We start from the raw sequence: 22,830 nt of genomic DNA, 5'->3' as shown, positions 1-22,830 counted from the left end.
TAAACTTTTTGCTTTAAGTAGAGCACCCATCCAGTGGTTAGTGTGCATCTTTATCATATTTTAAGGAAAAAGGAAAGCACTAATGCCCATCTAAATATTTTGTTCCATGCACACAAGCAACAAGCAATGTCAGCAAAAACTTCAGATACAGCTGGACTTCTATTTTAGGTAAAGAATCAGAACAAATCAAATCTAATAACCAGGAACAGCATGCAATACTACAGAAAGGTGGCACAGATTGCATCTCTCTATTTATTGAATTTCTGAACTCAGATGTGACTTTAATAAAATAAATAAATGGAAGGTACTAGGAAGCAGTGGAAAGAAATACTGGCAATTCTCAACTTCAGGCTATTTGTACAAATGGAGGATTGACAGCAGTTGTAATTTAGAAATTATCACATAAAACTAAGATGCAATGTGTAATCTGCATTTGAAAGTTCACGATACTAGAAATAAACAATCATGGTAAACACATTTAACAGTGTGACAAAACTCAAAGTGAAAACAGAAAAAAAGACCATTTGCATAATGATACAATGTTAATTTTTAATTTTTTTTCTCTTTTCTCTTTGTCCCAGTTTATTTAAGACATTTCTTTTACATAATAAACAACTGTGACAATGTTTCTTAGTTCCATTAATCTGCTTAGCACTGCTCCGCCAAGTGAACCTCTTTAAACTAGAAGAGCAGGCATCCTACTCTCTACTGTATTTTCTGTACATCGATTAACCTAGTAACCCAATCAATTGTAACGTGATCACAAGCACTACCATGTTTTCTCCCGCCTAATTGTATTTACAATGTTCTATGAGGTGGTGTGGCTGTGCTTTCTCGCCCTTCTTAAATTTCTGCCTTTAAAGGCACTGCATGCTTGTTGGCTTAGGGATTCTAAAAAAAAGGCCCATTCAGAAGAAAAAAAATCAAATATATCTACAGCACAAATTAAATACAGTTTGTTATTTTGCATCTTTTAAAATTAATCTGCCGTCCATATATATAGCAGTTTCTGCATCAGTTGTGAATTACTTACTCAGATAAATAAATAAAAACAAATTATATTCACTGAAATAATGTTTTGTAGGTTTCTTGGAAGAAGCATGAAATTGGAATAAACAGATGATCAATACAAAATATTTCTTCTGGTGAAGTGGTGTAATCTGTAAAGTCTTTTCATTTTGCAACATAATAGAAGGCATGAATATAACAATGCTTCAGTGATATCCTTGACCATCATTCAGTTATACATGAATATGTAGTGGGATATTAAAATAATTGCAACAGAAATTTGTTACTTAAGGCTCTTACATGTATGGCACCTTAGGATAGTTAGTGCAAGATTATTCTGCTACTGTGGTAACAGATCACGCATTCAATACACTACTACACATTTGGAATGCTGTCAAAATCTTTGCACTGAACGCAGTGTGCTTTTGAGAAGCCTGAGTGTGTTTATGCATGCTTGCAGCATGTTGAAAATACTATGTAACTGATTTCTTTCAGATTCTTTCTAATTTATATTTGTAGCTGACTTTTGTTAGCAAATATTAAGGAACATTCCAGCAAGAAAGTAAAGGTTTTCAAACCTGAAACTACAATACTACTTTTAAATATTTCAATAAAGATTTACTCAACCACCCTGTAATAATGTAGAATCTGATATTACTTGTGTAACAAACTTTAGCACACAATTAAATCACATAATTCTCCTTTTTCCACTTAACTCCTCAATATTAGACTACCTACTCTTAAAAATAAAAATTATGCATTAAAACTTTAGTAAAATTAAATAGTGGCACTTGCTAGAGAGCTACTATCAAATTACAAGAATTCTTTAGAGTACGATAAGTGATTGCTCCTTTAAAGTTTAAAATGAGTTGTAATAAAAAGGAGTAAATAGTTTTTTTAGAAAAGTACTACTCCACTTTAGCTATTGGGCCTAAAAATACCATGCACTCCAATCATCTATTTTGGTTCGTCTCTACCTGAGAAATGCTTCTGATTGGAAAATGGGAGTAAGAGGACAAGGCCTAACACAAAGAAGAAATCCAGACTTTTAGAATTGAGCGAGTTAATTTTTTTGGCTTCCTACTTTTGGAATTCCTTTCTTTTCACAAATTCCAACTTATAGTCAAGTATCCCAGGAGCAGTAGAGCATTAAAAAAACTCACCCATAGTATGGGCACTGTATAACTCTTCAATGTATCTACAAACAGGAGCCCCACTATACTAGTACAATATATTGTATTTCACCCTGAAAACTATGAAGTGCAGATTTATTATCTATATTTTAAAATTATGTCTTTTCTTCTTAAGTAGAGCTTGAAAGAACCCTGTACAAGTAAAATACTAAAATTATTTCCCATTAGATAAATTAAAAATCACCAAAAATTTATACACATCACTTGCATGCACTGAACTTGGTACATTGTCAGAATGTAAAATTGAGAGATTTTTGAGGTGGTTAACATCAGAAATAAACAGTACACTTCTGTGACTGAAATTATCAATTTGTGGGTGGGCCTAAGCAAAAGAGAACTGCAGGGGACAACATTCTCCAGCCATATGTATTTGTTTTTTATTTCATAAAGGAAGTGGGGTTTGGGAGGGGATGACTTTGCTGTGAATAGAGATGCCACATTGTACGTTTGATTTCAACAATCAAATTGAGGGGTCTAAGGAGCCAGCAGGACAAACATTAATTTTTAGTCTCTTTTATCAATATATATAGAGATAAAGAGAGCGGCTTGATAGTTGATATTATTTATACTCTTCCGTGTTTTTTGTAATGAAAATATGTAATGTAATGAAAATATTAGTTCAAATTGAATTCAGCAACTGGGGCACTCAAAAGGGAATGTTAAGTGGTTTGATTGTTCAAATATGCTAAAAAAGTCAATGCATTTCTTTCATTGGAATATGGGATGAAGTTACCTGACAGTAGATGGTTTCATAAAAGCATGTACAAGCAGATTTCACAATTCAGTTTTAATTTTCTTTAAAAAAAAGAACTACATTGGCAGAATTAGGATGAATTCAGTTTCAATGCACACTATCCACTGGACAGCTCCTTTGAACATCTACGCTAACAGGGCAAGACTTCTCTTTTCGCCCTTCCCTCCACAAAAACTCTCAACTGTTTAATATCTTATAACTGAACAAATTTGTTTTCTCTTTAGTCATCAAAAAACATTTAACCTGAAACATTTACATTGCAATCACATCAGAATGCATATTGGTATTAAACCAGTAGCATCTTATGGTTCTCTTTATTTTTGTTCACCAGTAAAAGAATATAAAATCTTGTTCATTGAAGTGTTGACTGTAATAAAATAGATTTGCATTGCACTGCACAGTTTTTCCCGGAATTGTGAAAATGGTTGAAGGGACAATGCACTGCCAGAGCAGACCTAAAGCTTCCCATGCCAAATAGCTGTGGCCTCCCAAGGTGCTGACCCTTTATTGTCAGGAAGACTAGCTAGTGGATCAAGTAGCAGTCCTAAATTAATCAAAGCCTACTAGAGTATAATTTATGAAATATGAAAGGAAAAAAGGTCCACAGAAAGCTGCAAACCCTTTACAAATTTGTGTCCCTTGACTCCAGCATTGACATTTTAAATGTCAATTATTTGTAATGATTCTGAGGCAGTTTCATGTACCATGTAGCAACATCCCCTCATCTTTCCACCCCTGCCCTCAACTCCCCAAATGTCATCACTATCCCAGGGTTTGCTAAACTGTCACTTTTACAAATACAGTGCTGGAGGAGGAAGAAACACATTTTTGGCATTTTTAAATATAAATCTGGCAAACCAACAAAATACTAAAAAAAAGAAAACATGGCTTCCCTAAGATACCTACTATATAGATCTGCACAAAAAATGTCAACAATAAGGAGTTGCAAAAAATGCTTTGCATTTGTATCCTTTAAATACTTGATAAAACATGTTCCATAGGCATCAGCAGGAAAATACTGTACTAAGTATCCCACCTTAAATACTAACCTCATACTTCATTTTAAATATGTTTCTTACCTATATTAATACTGAAAAATTAAACTTTGTTTGAATGCTCTGAAGACCCATACATACACAATAAAACAATTTTTTGCGCTTCACCTGAATAAATATGTCAGACATTGTCTTGCATGTTTGAACTTAGTTACAGTAATGTACAGTCCTAAAAAAAATCCCCATTTCAAAGGAAAATGCTTTATATATTACAGTTTTGTTGAGTTAATTGTCAATCTACTGCAGTATGTTCCATTGTTTTCTTCTCTCTCCCATGAGGCAAACTGATGTTCAAAACACCTGTTTGGGGGGGATGTCAAAAACTCCTTTTCAACGGCCATTTTCTGGTTCCAGAATCAGGAGGTTAAGGCCAACATAAAAATAAAATTAAAAAAATTAAAATCTCTTCAGCTCTCAAAGTGGGAGCTTAAAGAATTGCAGTCACAGTACAAACTACCTATATGGTGCATTTCTTTGCTCCAACAGTCTCTGCATACTGTACTGCATCGATAAGTTATGAAACCCCACTTTTTCACACAAAAAATTGTGTAAATATTCCCAAACGATAGCAATTAAATATGAATTTGTCCAGTTTCTTTAGTTCTTTCCTTGTGATTGCTGCTTCAAGGTGGCTGGAGTGGTCCCTACGGCAGCGGAAGGCTTGATCCATGGGAGGGAAACCAACGGAGATGCTCGAGAGGTGGCTGTGGTTGTCATCATTGTAACCTGGATCACTTGCTCACTCTGCATCAGTCTAATCAAGGTTTTCACACGCTCCAGAGAGGCCTGAGTTCCTTTCTGTTTAGCTATGAGATTTGTTTTCAATTCTAAACATTTCTGTTAAGTAAATAAAAGTTAGACAACAGTTCTTCAGTTGGCATATTTCATTAATTAGGAAGTTACTCAACAAATCACTCTTCTAGCCTACATATAGACAATACAATCTGATAACATAACAGACTATACAGCCCATTAGCCCAGTAAGACTTTCAGCGAAGAGCACTGCTCAAATTCGTTTTGCTTTTACCTTCTTTTATTCTAAAAATTTTATTCATAGTTTCCTTTTAAATTACTGTATATGGTAACCTCTGTCTCAACAGCTACTTATTTCATGCTCTAATAGCCTTTGGTATAATTACAATTTTTGTAACTCACCTTTACTTTGTTTAATCTTGAGTTTATTTCCTCTCGATACCAATTCTCAAAATAGTGGAAACAATTTTTAAGATTCATTTTTTTCACATCCTTGAAATATCATTTTTCAAACCTACTTTGTTAAATATAACTTCTTATTGCGGGTTATATACTAATGAGTATTTGCTCTTTCTTTACTATGATAAACATCAAGAATGTGTTCCCGTAGTATTAGTTCACCCCTCGTAAACAAAAACATTAAAATCACTTCCTTCCTTGATGTTCCGTGCATCACCATCCCCCAGTGTTAAAATGCAGAATTCTGTTTGTATTAGGAGGACGACAAATATTGGGATGTAAATTTGTGCTGATACGGTAGCATGATTACTAGCTGCATCCAATACAATTAGTTGTTTGAAACTTGTATAATGTAATTGTATAATAGAATTTGTATGGCCAAAACAAATTGTAAGACTAATAGAATGGAAAACAGATCAGAAATAGTGAAATTAGGCATTTACAAATGACATGGTTGACAAATAAAGAATGATCAACATGACAGTCAGCTGTTAGATTTGTAAACAGCATTGTACACAGGGAATTTGTGTTGCAAACGTTTCGCCCCGTCTAGGTGACATCCTCAGTGCTTGGGAGCCTCCTGTGAAGCGCTTCGGTGATGTTTCCTCCAGTATTTATAGTGGCTTGTCTCTGCTGCTTCCGGTTGTCACCTAGACAGGGGACGAAACATTTGCAACACAAATTCCCAGCTCGGCGAACAGAACCACAACAACGAGCATCCGAGCTACAAATCTTCTCCCAAACTTTGAGCATTGTACACAGACATTTCATATAACAACATTTATACAGTATTCATAATATGAAAGCAAACAAACTTCTTGATACTCAATTCTTCACTAATGTCACCCAAACATTCTTCCAATTACTTCTTTAACACTGAAATCAATGCTGCTATTGTCATATTCTTCTATTACAATCTACCTTGACAGTGGAATTGAGGCTGCACTCTTGATATGTGATTTCATCTTTGACATTTTATGATCTAAAACAGCACAAATTAATGTTATTTATAAAAAGAACAGTTGCTTTACTATTCACTGTGAGCATAACCACAGCAATTTTTTTTAAAAATCAGTTGTTCCTCACCTACTTTTGATAACACCTCATTCCTCTGGAAAGCAAAGTACTGTGTGGTGTTCGATATCTGAAATAGTCATAGAGTCATAGAGATGTATAGCACTGAAACAGACCCTTCGGTCCAACACATCCAAGCTGTCCAGGTATCCCAACCCAATCTAGTCCCACCTGCCAGCACCTGGCCTAGATCCCTCCAAACCCTCCCTATTCATATACCCATCCAGATGCCTCTTAAATATTGCAATTGTATTAGCCTCCAACACTTCCTCTGGCAGCCCATTCCATATATGCACCACCCTCTGCGTGAAAAAGTTGCCCCTTAGGTCTCTTTTATATCTTTCCCCTCTCACCCTAAACCTATGCCCTCTAGTTCTGGACTCCCCCACCGAAGGGAAAAAGACTTTGTCTATTTGCCTTATCCATGCCCCTCATGATTTTGTAAACCTCTATAAGGTCACTCCGATGCTCCAGGGAAAACAGCCCCAGCCTATTCAACCTCTCCCTATAGCTGAAATCCTCCAACTCTGGCAACATCTTTGTAAGTCTTTCCTGAACCCTTTCAAGTTTCGCAACATCATTCCAATTGGAAGGAGACCAGAATTGCACGCAATATTCCAAAAGTGGCCTAACCAATGTTCTGTACAGCCGCACGATGACCTCCCAACTTGTGTACTCAATACTCTGACCAATTAAGGAAAGCATACCAAACACCTTCTTCACTATCCTATCTACCCGTCACTCTCAAGGAGCTATGAACCTGCACTCCAAGGTCTCTTTGTTCAGCAACACTCTCCAGAACCTTACTATTAAGTGTATAAGTCCTGCTAAGGCTTGCTTTCCCAAAATGCAGAACGTCACATTTATCTAAATTAAACTCTCATCTGCCACATCTCAGCCCATTGGCTCAGCTGATCAAGATCCCATTGTAATCTGAGGTAACTTTCTTCGCTGTCTACTACACCTCCAATTTTGGTGTCATCTACAAACTTACTAACTATACCTCTTAAGCTCGCATCCAAATCATTTATATAAATGACAAAAAGTAGTAGACCCAGCACCGATCCTTGTGGCACTCCACTGGTCACAGGCCTCCAGTCTGAAAAGCAACCCTCCACCACCACCCTCTGTCTTCTACCTTTCACCCAGTTCTGCATCCAAATGGCTAGTTCTCCCTGTATTCCATAAGGTCTAACCTTGCTAACCAGCCTCCCATGGGGAACCTTGTCGAATACCTTACTGATCACGTTCACCGCTCTGACCTCATCAATCCTCTTTGTTACTTTTTCAAAAAACTCAATCAAGTTTGTGAGACATGATTTCCCTTGTACAAAGCCATGTTGACTATCCCTAATCAGTCCTTGCCTTCCCAAATAAGTGTACATCCTGTTCCTCAGGATTCCCTCCAACAACTTTCCCAACACCGATGTCAGGCTCACTGGTCTATAGATCTCTGGCTGGTCTTTACCACCCTTCTTAAACAGTGGCACCATGTTAGCCAACCTCCAGTGTTCCGGCACCTCACCTGTGACTATCGATGATACAAATATCTCAGCAAGAGGCCCAGCAATCACTTCTCTAGCTTCCCACAGACTTCTAGGGTACACCTGATCAGGTCCTGGGGATTTACCCACTTATATGCGTTTCAAGACATCCAGCACTTCCTCCTCTGTAATCTGGACATTTTGCAAGATGTCACCATCTATTTCCCTACATTCTATATTTTCCATGTCCTTTTCCACTGTAAATACTAATACAACTACTCATTTAGTATCTCCCCTGTCTCCTGTGGCTCCAGATAAAGGCAACCTTGCTGATCTTTGAGGGGCCCTATTCTCTCCCTTGTTTCCGTTTTGTCCTTAATTTATTTGCAAAAACCCATTGGATTCGCCTTAACTCTATTTGCCAAAGCTATCCCATGTCCCCTCTTTGCCCTCCTAATTTCCCTCTTAAGTATACTCCTATTGCCTTTATACTCTATCTTTGCAAGTGGAACAGAATCTTACAGAATTACTTGATTGTAGTTTTTAAATACTTAAATAATTAAACTACAATAAACTTCTTTTCAAATATGGTCTTATCTCATCTCTAGCTGTATGCATGAGATGTGTTGCGTCTTCAAGGAAGCCATATTTGCAAAAGGAGGGAGAATATGATTTTTGTCCTATTACATTAACTGCTCAAAGATTGCCAGTCATAAATGAAAAAAAAACTTTTAAGTTGAATACTATAATAAAATAAATTCAAGTGAATCAGTAAGTCTATTTTGAATGTCCAATTACATGGTTGCAAGCTTGATGAACTGTAATCATGGCGGTACTGGAACCTGTCTTCATTACCAAAGTTTAATTACTTTTTCAACAGACATATGAAGGGAAATGTTTCACAAGAACAGAGGTTTGTGGGAGGATAAGGGTGGGCAATGGAGAATAAATGAAAGATGTAATTAATAGGACTGATCTCGTTGTGCAAATGTATACATTCTGCTTTGTTACTCCAGGTTACAGTTAGGGAAGAGCTTGCGGCTTCACCTGTACTGCTTTATTAACTGTAATAGTAAATATGCAATGCAATCCCTTATTACTAGATAGAAGGGAAGAGAAAAAAAACAGGAAAGAGAAAGGAATGGGATGGAACAAATACATAATGGATTCTTTGGACATTTCATTACAACCAGTACATAGGGGAGAGAAGTAGTGATGTAATCTCACCGTAACAGCATTATTGAGCAGCCTATCCTTCATCTCCAGTTGTTCATGTTCACTCTTTAATTCGCTCCCTCGTTTTAACAGCTTCCTCTTCTCCTCCTCTTTCACTGAGAATGCAACATTAAAATAAAAAATACTCATTTTTCTAAACATAATCATTTAAATTTTTAAAAAGTTATTAGAACTATATATAATTACAAACATCTTTTATTTTACAGACAATTATAGAACAATCAGATAGGCACATATTCCATCTCAGTCATGTTTGTATTTTTGATCTGCTGGCTATGAGGAGAGGATGGAATAGTAGGTGATATCACTGAACCAGTAATGTAGACGCCCAGACTAAAAGCTGTGGAGGCAGGGACTCAAATTCAAGCATGGCAACTGGTAGAATTTAAATTCAATTAACAAACCTGGATTATTAAGCTAGTCTCATCAATGAGAACAATGACAAGCATCATCAATTATTTGCAGAAACCTATCTGGCTTACCAATGTCCTTTAGAGAAATACATCTACCATTCTTATATGTTCTGGACTCCAAGCGACTCATGTATCTGTCCTCTGATTCACCAAACAAACTATCAGTTCAATTAGGGGAGGCAACAAATGTAGCTCGCATTGCTCACGGCTTTTTTAGAATAGATTAGATTCCCACGGTGTGGAAACAGGCTCTTTGGCCCAACAAGTCCACAGTGACCCTCTGACTCACCCAGACTCATTTCCCTCTAACCAATACACCTAACACTATGGGCAATTTAGCATGGCCAATTCACCTGACCTGCACATCTTTGGACTGTGGGAGGAAACTGGAGCACCCAGAGGAAACCCGTGCAGTCACGGGGAGCATGTGCAAATTCCACACAGACAATTGCCTGAGGCTGGAATTGAACCCAGGTCCCTGACACTGTGAGGCAGTAGTGCTAACCATTGAGCCATCATGCTGCCCTGCTGATGAGACAACTAAAATATCTCAATTATTTCATCTTTGCCAAGTGGTTAGCACTGCTGCCTCACAGTGCCAGGGACCCAGGTTCAATTCCAGCCTCAGGCAGTTGTCTGTGTGGAATTTGCATGTTCTCCCCGTGACTGTGTGGGTTTCCTCCGGGGTGCTCAGGTTTCCTCCCACAGTCCAAAGATGTACAGGTCAGGTGAATTGGCCATGCTAAATTGCCCATAGTGTTCAGGGATGTGTCGGTTTGGTGCATTAGTCTGGGGAAATGTATGGGGAATGGATCTGGGTGATAAACTCTTTGTAGGGTCGATGTGGACTTGTTGGGCCAAAGGGCCTGTTTTCACACTGTAGGGATTCTATATATAAATTCTATATATAATTAGGTTTTGAAGATCAAATCTGCGAAAAGATTTGTAGCTCAGGTGCCGGTTGTCGTAGTTATGATTCTGTTCACTGAGCTGGGAAGTTGATTTGCAGATGTTTAGTCCCCTGTCTAGGTGACATCTTCAGTGCTTTGGAGCCTCTTGTGAAGCGCTGCTGTACTGTCTCTTCTGGAATTTATTTGGTTCCGTTCCTGCTGTTTCTGGTTGCCAGTTTTGGTTGTTCATTGTACTGGCTGGTATACTGGATCTAGTCTATGTGCTTGTTGATTGAGCCCCCGTGGCTTAGTGCCATGTTTCTAGAAATTCTCTGGCTGTCCTCTGTTTGGCTTGTCCAATGATATTGTGTTATCCCAGTCAAATTTATGGTCCTTGTCATCTGTGTGTGTGGCTACTAGGGACAGCTGGTCATGGCGTTTAGTGGCTAGTTGGTGTTTGTGGATGCGGATTGTTAGTTGCCTGCCTGTTGTCCTGCATAATGCTGCATGCAGTTTTTGCATGGAATCTTGCAAATTATGTTTGTCTTGCACATGATGGGTATAGGATCTTTCAACAACCAAACATATGAACAGATCAATGGAACACCGATGTGCTCACCCATCTTGGGGCACATAGCAGAAGCAGTGATGCAAAGACTGGAACAAGCAGCCCTTCCACAAATCCTACGCAAACTTTGGATGAGATATATGGATGACACTTTTGTTATCATTCAGAGAACAGAAATTAACACCTTGGTCACAGGGATCAGATTTACGAGAGAGGAGGAAAACAACAATCAACTCGCATTCCTGGATGTGATGGTGAAAAGAACACAGAACAATTAATGCACTACAAAAGTGTACAGAAAAGCCACATAAACACTGACCAGGTCCTGAACCACAACAGAACTACCTGAACACACACAAGAGAAGCTGCATTAGGACCCTGTTTAAACAGGCTACAGCACACTGCAGCACTCCTGACCTACGAAGGGAAGAAGAACACCTCTCAAGCATATTCGCCAAGAATGGATATCCCCCAACTTCATCCACAGATGCCTAACAGACAATGTGACGAGGACATGCCACTACCTAACTCACTTGCCACGCTACCTTACATAAAAACACCTCAGAACTGACAGCCAGACTTCTCCGATCACTGGGATTCATGACAGCCCATAAACCGACAGCCACACACTCAGACAGCAACTCACCAGGACAAAAGACCTGATACTCATCATGTGCAAGATAAGCATAATTTACAAGATTCCATGCAAAGACTGCACAAAACACTATACAGGGCCAACAGGCAGACAACTAGCAATCGCATCCGCGAACACCAACTAGCTACCAAACGCCACAACCAAGTGCCCCTAGTAGTCACACATAGACATCAAGGACCACAAATTCGACTGTGCCAACACAACAATCATTGGACAAGCCCAAACAGAGGACAGCCAGAGAATTTCTAGAAGCATGGCACTTATCCACAGACACTATTAACAAGCACATAGACTGAGACCTAATATACCAGCCACGACAATGAACAATCTGAACAGACAACCGGAAGTAGCAGGAACGGAATCAAATAAATTACAAGCGACACAGTACAGCAGCGCTTCACAGGAGGCTCCAAAGCACTGAAGATGTCACTTAGACAGAGGACGAAACGTCTGCAAATCAACATCCCAGCTTGGTGAACATACTCACAACTACAACTGCTTCTGAACAAATACGGAACTGTTTTTTAAAATAAGAAAGTCACAAGAAATTTTTCATAATCATAATTTCATAATTTCATATATTTATGTTTATGTTTGGAGATATTTGCCTAAAATGTGTTAATTACATTATTGAAGCATTGGCCTCAGTAACTTATTCATTCTTTACTGTTGGAGGGAATTATATCAATAAACATTAAGTTATTAAGCCAATTCTGTCCTGGTTTCAGCTGTGCATGCTAATTAAGCTCTCTTGCACTTGCATTCTCAGTAGCCATTCCAAGTTGGTACTGCTATCCAAATTCATCAGCCTTCTAATTATAAATTCAGCTTTCACATGGTCATTCAAACATTTTTCTCTTTATTTGTTGGGCATATTTATTTTCTGAAAGAGAATATCATGGGGCAGTAACTTTTCAATTGTAATGTGGGACAATTGGAAAGAACTGTTGCCTTCCCTGCACACCTCACTTTGATTAGTTCAAAATGACAATAACAGAGGCTAGGAAGGTAGATGTGGTCTAAAAGCTTCTAGATTTTAAAAAAATCATCCTGGTGACAGAAGGCAATAGTCAGAGACTCAAGAAGAATGAAGAATGTCCTGCTCACAGCCCTAATGCCGTTTTATCAGTATTAACAATAATAAATTCAGCTCTTGTCTATCAAAGTGCTAATCCAAGGTCTCGCAGATTTCATGCATTTCTTTTCTACTCCACACTCTCCAGATCAACACATGTGCCTCTGGACATTAGGATGTTCAGCTTAGAGACACTTTGATGGCATAGCCAAACTACTAGATCATTCAATTTGCTAAACATGATGGAATTCTGCACACTAGTTTTCCTCTATTGCAGTACAGTGCCCTCTCATGAGTAGTAGAAACTCACAGGGGTAGACATTCAACTACCCCTGAACATAAAACTAACATTGAAGGTCAGTAATAAACAACGCCCAACCTTTTTGGTTAAATTTACTTAAATGGAAATGAAACTGGGCAATTTCTATAAAATGCAGCTGATCGAAAGTGCAAGCTTTACATCTTGGTGGTGAGTTTAAAATGTGGCTAATTTTCCTGGAAAGATGGAGTGCAAATGTCATTCAGGTCTGGGATTTGAACACTGGTGACATTAGCAGTTTATCAGTCTGTAACTAATAAGCCATTCCTGGTATCAAACATGCACTACATTTCATACCCGCTTTATGTGCAAGATAGGAATGGACGATAGCGAGGGTTCCAGGCCATGATACGTTATCTTCCTTCTTTAATACCTGTATGAGCAAGAGACACACATTTTCTGGACAGAAGTAAAATGATTTACTCTTAAAACTACCACAGACTGGCCCTGGGATTACTGATTATAAAAGGTAAAGTGGTCCAAAATTACAGCTCTCCATTCTGATTTGCCCAAAAGCAAGGTTTCTATACATAGTTTCTTTTTTTAATAAAGATCTTACAGGTATATGTCATAAACAATTATTTAATTCCAAGTAGTGACTACTGTTATGGAAGAAACTACGGTAGCCATTTCAATGAAAATAAGAAGGTTCTTCGCCTTTTGGTATTAGGTAAACATGGTATTCTCATCATTACATGATACCTTTCTCTTCTTTACTTCTTGAAATGAATCATTTGTAATGGGGACATGGTTCTCTGATGCAATGTGCACGAGATGTGGGAAGTGTTTCATGCATATTGACAAGCAGCTGGTAGTATATCAGGAAAAAACTTGTTCCTGATTCAACACATCATTTGGATTCTATTCCACTGTTCAACCTTCACTGACCAAGACGGAGAAGGGAGGTGGTTGTTCCAGGTGATAACTGAGACAGTAAGTAATGATTGCACAGAAAACATAGCAACATAGCTATAACAACATTTTGGGAAGAGAGCTCAGGAAACTTTGTGCCAGATCTTAAATTATTTGTATTTCCTATTACAACTTCTGATAATTAGGCTGCATCTTCTGACACAACCAGAAATTATGAAGCAGTAAATGCTGGAAATCAGACAGCACCTAAGAATAAAACAAACAAGTTAATGCTTTAAATGTAATCCTTCATCAGAAACAAACAACATACTATTATTTAAACAGAACCATTATTTAAACAGAATAAAGGCAACGTGAGAATAAAATGCATTGATCAGTGAATAAACCTGTGATCTATTGAAAGGTATTTTAGATGGCTGAGATAATTTTTCCATCAGACTATGAAAAGTACTGTGGGACTGCTGTGTTACAGATCACTCAAAATCTGAGTTACTTGTTGCAGATTGGAGTCATGGATAGTAGAGGTTCCAACTTTCTTTCTATTACATGGATGGCCAATCCACTTCATACTCTTTCTCTCTGTTCCACATCTACAAATTTGGTTTATGCATAAACCAGGCACAGGCAGAGGGCAGCAAATGCTACAGAGTCACTGACCGATTGCAGGGAAAACCAGGTGATCAAGCAGCTGAGTCAGGAGAAAGTGTATTGGTCTCACATTTTGCTGTGTTTCTGCTCCTGTCCATCTATGGTACAGGCTCCCATACCTTAGGATTGAAACCCAACTTCACAGGCACTAGCAACTGCACCAGGTGTTGAGAAAAGGTGAGATGGGTTAGTGGGAACATGTGCAAGTACATGGTGTCAGAGAAGAAAGTTGGGAAGAGGGTCTTCTGAGCGAGTGGTGGCGGCAGTGCGGGGGGTTGGCTTAAGAAGGGCCGCTGAGTGAAAGGCTGCGTGCATGTGTTATAGGAAAAGGAACTGGACTATGAGTGTGGATTAGGAAGGATCGGAAAAGAAAAATTATGAAGTACTTTAAAAACTTAGATTCTCAAATCTGTTTGATATTTTAGTCCATCATACAGAAACTTCAATATCTAGTGAATGTTAGTATCTGTTTTTCTGCTTGTGATCAGGGTCAACAGGATAGGACTGGAAACTTTTATGGGAAGCACTGCACTAATCTGTTTGACTACTTCCATTGGAGAGACCATATAAACCTAAGTGACTGCCTCATTGAACAGTCTATCCCCATCACTTGCTATGACCCACAATCATTATGACCTTTCTTGTACAACGTACCAATGAAATTTCACTCAGCTTCAAGAACAACAGCGTATCTTTTTACCTCATTAAGCTTCCAATTTCTTTACAATAGGGACTGGTGATGTGAAATTGATTAGTCTGCATTGAAAAGACAGGTTGGATGATGCAGTGGAGAACCTGCTGCCAGAACACAAGGTGGGAATGAATCCGTTCTCTCGGTGACCCATCTTGTTTTCTTATACACAAGTTTTTAACCTCTCTCTCACCCGCAAGTTTCCAAACTTATTTGTCTTCTGCTGAATCAAATGGTCACATTTGATTAATATTATTATATTCATCTAATCAACATTTAATTCAACTGATCTCAAGCCATTGTTTTGAGTTTGTTTTAATATGAGTCATTTTTCTATTCTTGTTGAAGGATTACATTGGAAGCATGAAGTTACTTGTTCTCCAAAAATGCTGACTGTCCTACTCTCTGTTTTTAATGTACTCTGCTTTATTTTTTGACTTTTCATTATCTTCTGTGCCATTGATTTATTGATTTGGAATCAAAATTCAAAAATTGTCATCAAACAGGGTGTGCTCCAAGTCTGTATGCTCTTGCAATAAGGATCTGAGAGTGATAAAAATGTTGTGAAGTGGTTGAAGTGGGCTTTTAACACATCAACTTGCATTTATAGAACACCATAAAATGTATAAAGCCTAGAAGCATAACAAAAATTCAAAGATATAATAAAAGAAAATTCAATGCCAAAAATTAGGAGGGGTGACCAAAAGCCAAAGAGGCATTTTAAAGGATAGTCTTAAAACCAAAAGGAGGTGGAAAGCTGAAGGATTTAATGGCGTAACCACAAGGAAATTTAAATGTAAGAACAGGATTTTAACTTTGAGGTATTAAAGGACTGCACGGAGAAAGTGAGGACTGCAGATGCTGGAGATCAGAGCTGAAAATGTGTTGCTGGAAAAGCGCAGCAGGTCAGGCAGCATCCAACGAGCAGGAGAATCGACGTTTCGGGCATGAGCCCTTCTTCAGAAATTGTCCTGAAGATGATTCCTGAAGAAGGGCTCATGCCCGAAACGTCGATTCTCCGGCTCCTTGGATGCTGCCTGACGTGCTGCGCTTTTCCAGCAACACATTAAAGGACTGCATGCCAATGTAGATTAACAAAGATAAATAAATAATTGTGGGCTAGGATAGAGTAATGCCAATAGAATATGAAACAAGTTATATGTTTTCAAAAGAGATTATAAAATTACCTGAAGGGAAAAGATTGACAATGTCAGAAGTGAAACAGCTAAGATAGGGTAGTCAGTATTGTCTGAAGCATCAGAAAGTTCAACCATTCTTTGTGTGCGAGCCTATGTCAGGCTATTCAACGATACAGAACGTTATAGATGAGCCCAATCCTATCCACATCTGACATGTATGAATAATTCCAGCAAGAGCAACTGAATTGCAATTGAAAGCAGAACTGTGGCGATTTTCCCCTTCTAAAATACAAGTAATGTTGGTCACCATATTGAAGGAAGGATGTAATTGCATTGGAGACAGTTCAGAGAAGGTTTACTCAACTAATACTTGAAATGGATGGTTTGTCTTGTGAGGAAAAGTTGCACAGGCTAGGCTTGTACCTGTTGAGAGTTTTGAAGGGTAAGAGCTGGTCAATTGATTGAAACATAACATTAATATTTTTAAGGCAGGGGTAGACAGGCTCCTGTTAAGCAAGGGGCTAAAAGATTAACCAGGGAAGAAAGTTTGAGGTTACAATCAGATCAGCTGTTGTCTTTCTGAATGGTGGTGCAGATTCGAGGGGCTGACTGGCCTACTCTTGCCTCGATTCAAATGTTGCTGCGATGCTGAAACTTTCTAATCCATTTAGCTGAGAAATTCACTTTATTAACTAGCTTAAAAATAACAAGCAAAATTATTTTAATGAACAGAAGTTGAGTCTGTACCTTTTCCTGGCACCTGGGGCAGACCCACACTCCCTTGGGAATGGTCTTGAGAGGAGGCTCTAAACATTCCAGATGATATACACGAGAGCAAGTGTCACACAGAAGAAGTTGACCACTACGTTTGCACACTGTACAGTAATCCTCATGAATATCATCCTTAAAAAATGAAAAAGAAATGACTATATTAATTGAAATAAATTTCAGTGTACTGCAGAATGGTATGCTGAATCAAGTTCGGACATTTTGAATGAATGAAGACTTAAATTTGAACACAACTCCACATCAACTTGCATCCAACATCATGATGCTACCATCAAAAGACATCTTCACCCCTTGCTCTCCTCTTGGCCTGCCCATTCAAATACAAGCGAGGGAACAGTTGCCGTTTTACTACTACTTCTTCTTAATTGAACAGTGAATTGTTTACATGCCAAACACGCATCACCCTCTGTGTGAAAAAGTTGCTCCTTGAGTCCCTTTTATATCTTTCCCCTCTCACCCTAAACCTATGCCCTCGAGTTCTGGACTCCCCCATCCCAGGGAAAAGAGCTTGTCTACTTATCATATCCATACCCCTCATGATTTTATAAACCTCGATAAGATCACTCCTCAGCCTCCGACACTCCAGGGAAAACAGCCCCAGCTTATTCAACCTCTCTTTATAGTTCAAATCCTCCAACCCTGGCAACATCCTGGTAAATCTTTTCTGAACTCTTTCAAGTTTCACAATATCCTTCCTATAGGAAGGAGACTGGAATTGTATGCAATATTCAAAAAGTGGCCTAACCAAACTAAAAACTTGGAACTGCTCCCACTCTGCAGGAACTACCTTACATAACTATGCCAGTTATTTGCCTCTACTGAATATTCCAGCCATAACGTCTTTACCAACTAAGCCTCTGGAGAACTTCACTTAATCAAAACAGTAAACAAAATCAATAGTCATATGGTCATAACTGGTCACATTTGGCAACTAACCACCAGCTTCCCAAAGGTAATTAGGGACAGACAATAAATGGTGGCCTAGTTAATGACACACACACACATTCATGAAAGAAATAATGAAATGTTGGTAATTTTAACAGCAAGTCCCTTTAAACCTCATTTATTTGTATTTTTTTAAGATAATGACAAAACTATTTTGTTTTATGCTCAAACCAAAATTAGTAAATCTTGTTTGCCATATACAGTTCTATATATACTTGAAAAGCACTTTATGAAAAATTACAAAAATTCATATGAATAAACAGAGCAGTTGCAGATGAGCTGCAGTGGATGTGCAAGGATAAAATAAGCCGGAGCAGAGTGGTATACCATGACAGCAAATCTGGCAGTAGGTACAAACAGCAACAGCAAATATTTGTTATAAGGATGGCATGGAAAATGAAAGCTTAGAGATCATGCCTTTTTATGTAATACAGCACCATAGATAGCAGATCTAGAAAGACAGCTCATCATTTATATCTTGGTATCAAACCATGCTGGTGCTAATTAAATACCTATTATAACCAACTATTGCACGATTTGCATGTCCAAACCTTTGTCCTTGAAATTCTGCTTTCCATAAATGTAATGCTTTCCTAATAATCCTTACTGATTCATTCTATATAGCTGCAAATCTCTCCAATATGCTGCCCTAATGGATCGTCCTATTAATATATATGACAATTTAAAAGCAACAATACATTTTTCAGATACATCACAAACATGCTTAAACATAAAGCTACAACTTGTACTGTACTGCTCATGTCTTGCAGTAATAAAAATTTTTGATTGCCAAGAGATTTACACAGTAAAAGTCACTGAATGGATGAGACATACCTTCCAACAAAGGTCCTCATTGGCTTGCGTGTTAAGGAGAAAGGTAGAAACATGTTAGTAAGAGCTGATTTGTAGAGCAGGCTGGGAATTAGGATAATATGGATTCCGCAAGTGGACCAAATACAAGTAATGACTGGAGCTACTTGGATCATCCAGATGATATCATACTATGAGGACACTGATAATTAGACAGTACACAGAACTGCCTTCAATAGGAATACAGGAGAAGTTGTTGGGAACGGGTGTGTGTGGGAGATGTATCCTGCCCTATCATGTATTGTTTCTTCTATTTATACACCAGTTTCAAAGAGATAAAACTTTGATAATTCCCTGGTTTAAAAGTTATCTTTGGCTAAGTATCTCAGTAAATATCTGAATTCAAAATATTCAGGTCAGAAATGAAGTTCGCTTGTTTCCTTAGAAAGATAACATTTACACTGATACTTAATACTTGCACAAAAAATAGTTCACCTTGTAGCTTCTCAGTTACTTCTTTGCCCCTGTGCTTGTAAACATTGTTCTGTGATGTCAAACGATTTAAAAAGAATTCAGTCACTGTAAGGTATTTATGGTTGCAATTACCAAAGTACATTGTTCAAGTTGCCAAGGAACTATTGCATGAGTTATCAACTTGACAAGATAGAATCTAACCAACTTCCCTTGAAATTCAATTGCATTACCCATCACCGATTCCTTCACTACAGACAGAATATCTCATGAAAACTGAAAGTGTCTGAAAACAGACATTCCTTTTGCTTGCACTCCAAGTAGTTTAGCTAACCTTCACCTCATCCAATCCAATCTGGAAAGGTTTGGGGAAGATGCTGCAAAACCTTTAAATCCCATGGGCGCTGGTTGCCTTCTTGCAGCTTGTCCAACTCAGTTCAAAGAGATTTACTGAAAGTACTGTATAATCTTAAATTAATTAATAAAATGTTTTTCAGGTACTACTTCTACATAGTATTTTTATTATTATTTCAGCTTGATTGATCTTTTCTCAAAATAAGCAGGGTGTAATAATGTTGGGAAATGGGAGAGGCATGAGAGTTATGAAATCCAATATGAGAGAAGTGAATTAATATCAGCAGCACATGAACACTTAATTAAAAGTGCTTTGCAATTATATCATTTGGTTTTTCTGTATGTCCTAATTATTGACTTTATAGGGGTACCAATATGTTTTCTGAAAACTGGCATATTGAACATGACAAAACAGGTATGATCCCAAAGTTGCTGGATTTCAGGTACCTATGTCAACTTTTTCAGAAACTGACAGGACCAGTCACACAAATGCTATGGTTACAAGACCAGGTCAGAGGATGGAAATTCTGCTGCAAGTGATCTACCTTCTGATTCCTCAAAACCAGTCCACCAAGGCATGAGCTAAGAGCATTACAGAAGCTAAATATCAACCAGGAGAAAGCTGTCTGTTTGATGGGCACCTTATTCACAATCTTAACATGCAATCCCTCTACTACCAGTGCACAATGACAGTATTTACCATCTAAAAAATGTACTGCAGCAATTTGTCAAGCTTCCTTCAACATCACCTGCGAAAACCTGCAACTTCTATCACCAAGATCTGGCCTAGGCAAACGAAGGTGCAACCCATATTTGGTGCACAGCAACCTCTAATCCAGCCTCGAGATAACCACTGGGAAAGTGCACACAGTGCACTGGTAAACGTCAGTGCATGCCAACAATTGCTCCTGGTGCTTGATAGGTGTGAGAAGCTGAAAGGAGCTAAAATGCAGATTGGGGAGAGCTTCAAGGGAAGCACTTCATGGGAAGAAAAGTATTTGCAGGTAATTTGGAGTTGACCAGTTATGGGAGTCTGGAGGTGGTTTTTTCTTGGATACTGCACCATCATGTTAAATCAGGAAGTACGCGTGGGGCAGCAGAAGAACACAGAATGCATACTCACTTAAAATTATTGCTCTTTGATTTACTTTCTGGATTTTATACACAATTTCAAAACTTCAGTAAAGTATTAAGTGTATGAAAACTAAAGTCAATTCTTAAATACAAAGGAGATCCATTCTAATGTGTTTCAATATACCATGAATTTGCTTATTGCTTGAGGTTTTATGGCAGCCAAAAGAAGCAAATGACTATTTAAATCTTCATTTTGTTAGTTAAAAAGGAGAAAGCAAAGAGTTTTCTTAATACGGCCCATACACTATTACATTTTGGACCTCAACATCCACATTAAAATGGACTTCCACCATAGTTTTGATGTTCTATTTTTCTAATTTCCTCATTTCAAAGTGCTGATTCTTCACGTCCATTTTGGGATAGTAATACACAGAAGAGCTCCTTTACTCATTCAAAAGGGTGTAAGATCTGTAATCTAGTCAAAATATTTGCACCTGTATGCCTGTGAATGGCTTAATTTATGAATTCCCACAGACAGTTACAGTAGTATGAGGGATGTAGAACTTTAGATAAGTGGGCAGTTAAGAAAATATAGAATTGTTCTCCTTATAGCAGAATAAAATAAGATCAGGTTTAACGGAAATGTTTAAAATTATGAAGGATAAGTAAGGAGAAACTGTTTCTAGAGCAGAAGGGTCAGTAAACCAATATAGAGGTCATAGATTTAAGCGTAATAACAACAGAACCAGTGGGTAGTGAAATTGTAGACCTTGCAAAACTTTGATTTCCAATTCTGCTAGTGAACAAAGTATTGAAATATCAAAGTATAAAAGCTAACTGCAATGAATCACAACATATGTATGACTGAAGATCTCCAAAAGCATTCGCAGTTTAATATGGGCATCTCAATGATTAGTTGTTTATGCACATCCAAAAATTAAAGCTGTAAAAATACTTTTTATTCTTGAAGAAGTGCAACTAATATTTGTATTTTTACAAAAAAGATGGTAAGTGAAGAATGTTTGGTCTTAGCTAAGTTTTTTGTATTTTGAGAAATTTGAAAATGAGGAACATGCACCCTAACTGGTCTGGCACAGGTTACTGATGGTGTTGGTAGCACACCTTCCAAAATGTGCTGAAAAGTTATTAATTCACTGTTCTGAGCACAAGGGGTTGAGAGAGAGGTTGCAGATTATTGTACTCCCTACATGATGTGGTGGGTACTTCTTAACTGCCTTTCGGCCCACCCACATTTTCCTTTTTATTTCTTAATTGTTTTTGCTTCTAACACTATATCATCAATTATAGCAAAGTAGTACTTGTATTGGTAAGTCTAAAAGAAAACATTGCAGTTAATGGAAATATGAAATGAAAACAAAATACTGCAAGTACTCAGCAGATCAGATGGCATTTGTAAAAAAAATGAGTGGAATTTGATGGCACTCAGAAAAAAAAGGTGACAAATTGCATTGTTAACATTACGCCAGAAAGCGTGTAAAAGGAGAGTACGTTTGATTTCATTATTATACGTGATGCACTATTTAGTGGTAATAGTGCTCATCATAAATTGGAACCTCCTACTCAACACCTCTCCCTGGCTTCCTGTCCTTGCAAAGATCACTCCCCCACACATCCACAGTCTGACAAAAACTCAAGCTGGTTAAAACCATCTGTGCTGTACCTTACTTACCACTCCATAATGACACATTCAATACTGTCTGTCTTCCATCTCGGCTCCCTATATGGAGCAATCTTCCTAAGCAAGATCTACCAAGACACCCTTTAGATCAAGAAGTGGTGTGAATGCCTAATGCACTTGTGGACAGACATACACAAGGCTGCATCTTATCAAGGAGTGCCCCTTCTATAAATTAACTAGTAGACTAATCATCTTAAACTCAACAAATCAGGCTTGTCTCTGAGGATTTCCATGAGAAAGTGAGGACTGCAGATGCTGGAGATCAGAGCTGAAAATGTGTTGCTGGAAAAGCGCAGCAGGTCAGGCAGCATCCAAGGAGCAGGAGAATCAACGTTTCGGGCATGAGCCCTTCTTCAGGAATGAGGAAAGTGTGTCCAGCAGGCTAAGATATAAGGTAGGGA

General features: G+C 38.1%; 1 protein-coding gene across 6 annotated transcripts in view; it reads right to left on the bottom strand.

Annotated features, from left to right (window-relative positions):
* Positions 1-529: 529 nt before the first annotated feature.
* phf21b (PHD finger protein 21B) overlaps positions 530-22,830 on the bottom strand; it is a 202,565-nt gene continuing 180,264 nt past the window's right edge. For 5 of the 6 annotated variants that reach the window (XM_072552353.1, XM_072552352.1, XM_072552348.1 and 2 more), the window contains 5 exons: positions 18,856-18,878; positions 17,035-17,190; positions 13,234-13,309; positions 9,008-9,111; positions 530-4,847 (listed from right to left, as the gene is read on the bottom strand). In XM_072552353.1, the coding sequence (XP_072408454.1) occupies positions 4,608-4,847; positions 9,008-9,111; positions 13,234-13,309; positions 17,035-17,190; positions 18,856-18,878 (599 nt within the window). In that variant the 3' untranslated portion in view covers positions 530-4,607. Of the gene's footprint in view, positions 6,367-9,007; positions 9,112-13,233; positions 13,310-17,034; positions 17,191-18,855; positions 18,879-22,830 lie in introns of all 6 variants that reach the window. The other variant, XM_072552354.1, reaches the window with a different exon arrangement.

Source organism: Chiloscyllium punctatum, chromosome 32 (assembly GCF_047496795.1).
Source record: "Chiloscyllium punctatum isolate Juve2018m chromosome 32, sChiPun1.3, whole genome shotgun sequence".
NCBI classification, from domain to species: domain Eukaryota; kingdom Metazoa; phylum Chordata; class Chondrichthyes; order Orectolobiformes; family Hemiscylliidae; genus Chiloscyllium; species Chiloscyllium punctatum.
Note: the sequence above shows the minus strand (reverse complement) of the source record. Positions and strands in the feature narration are given on the sequence as shown.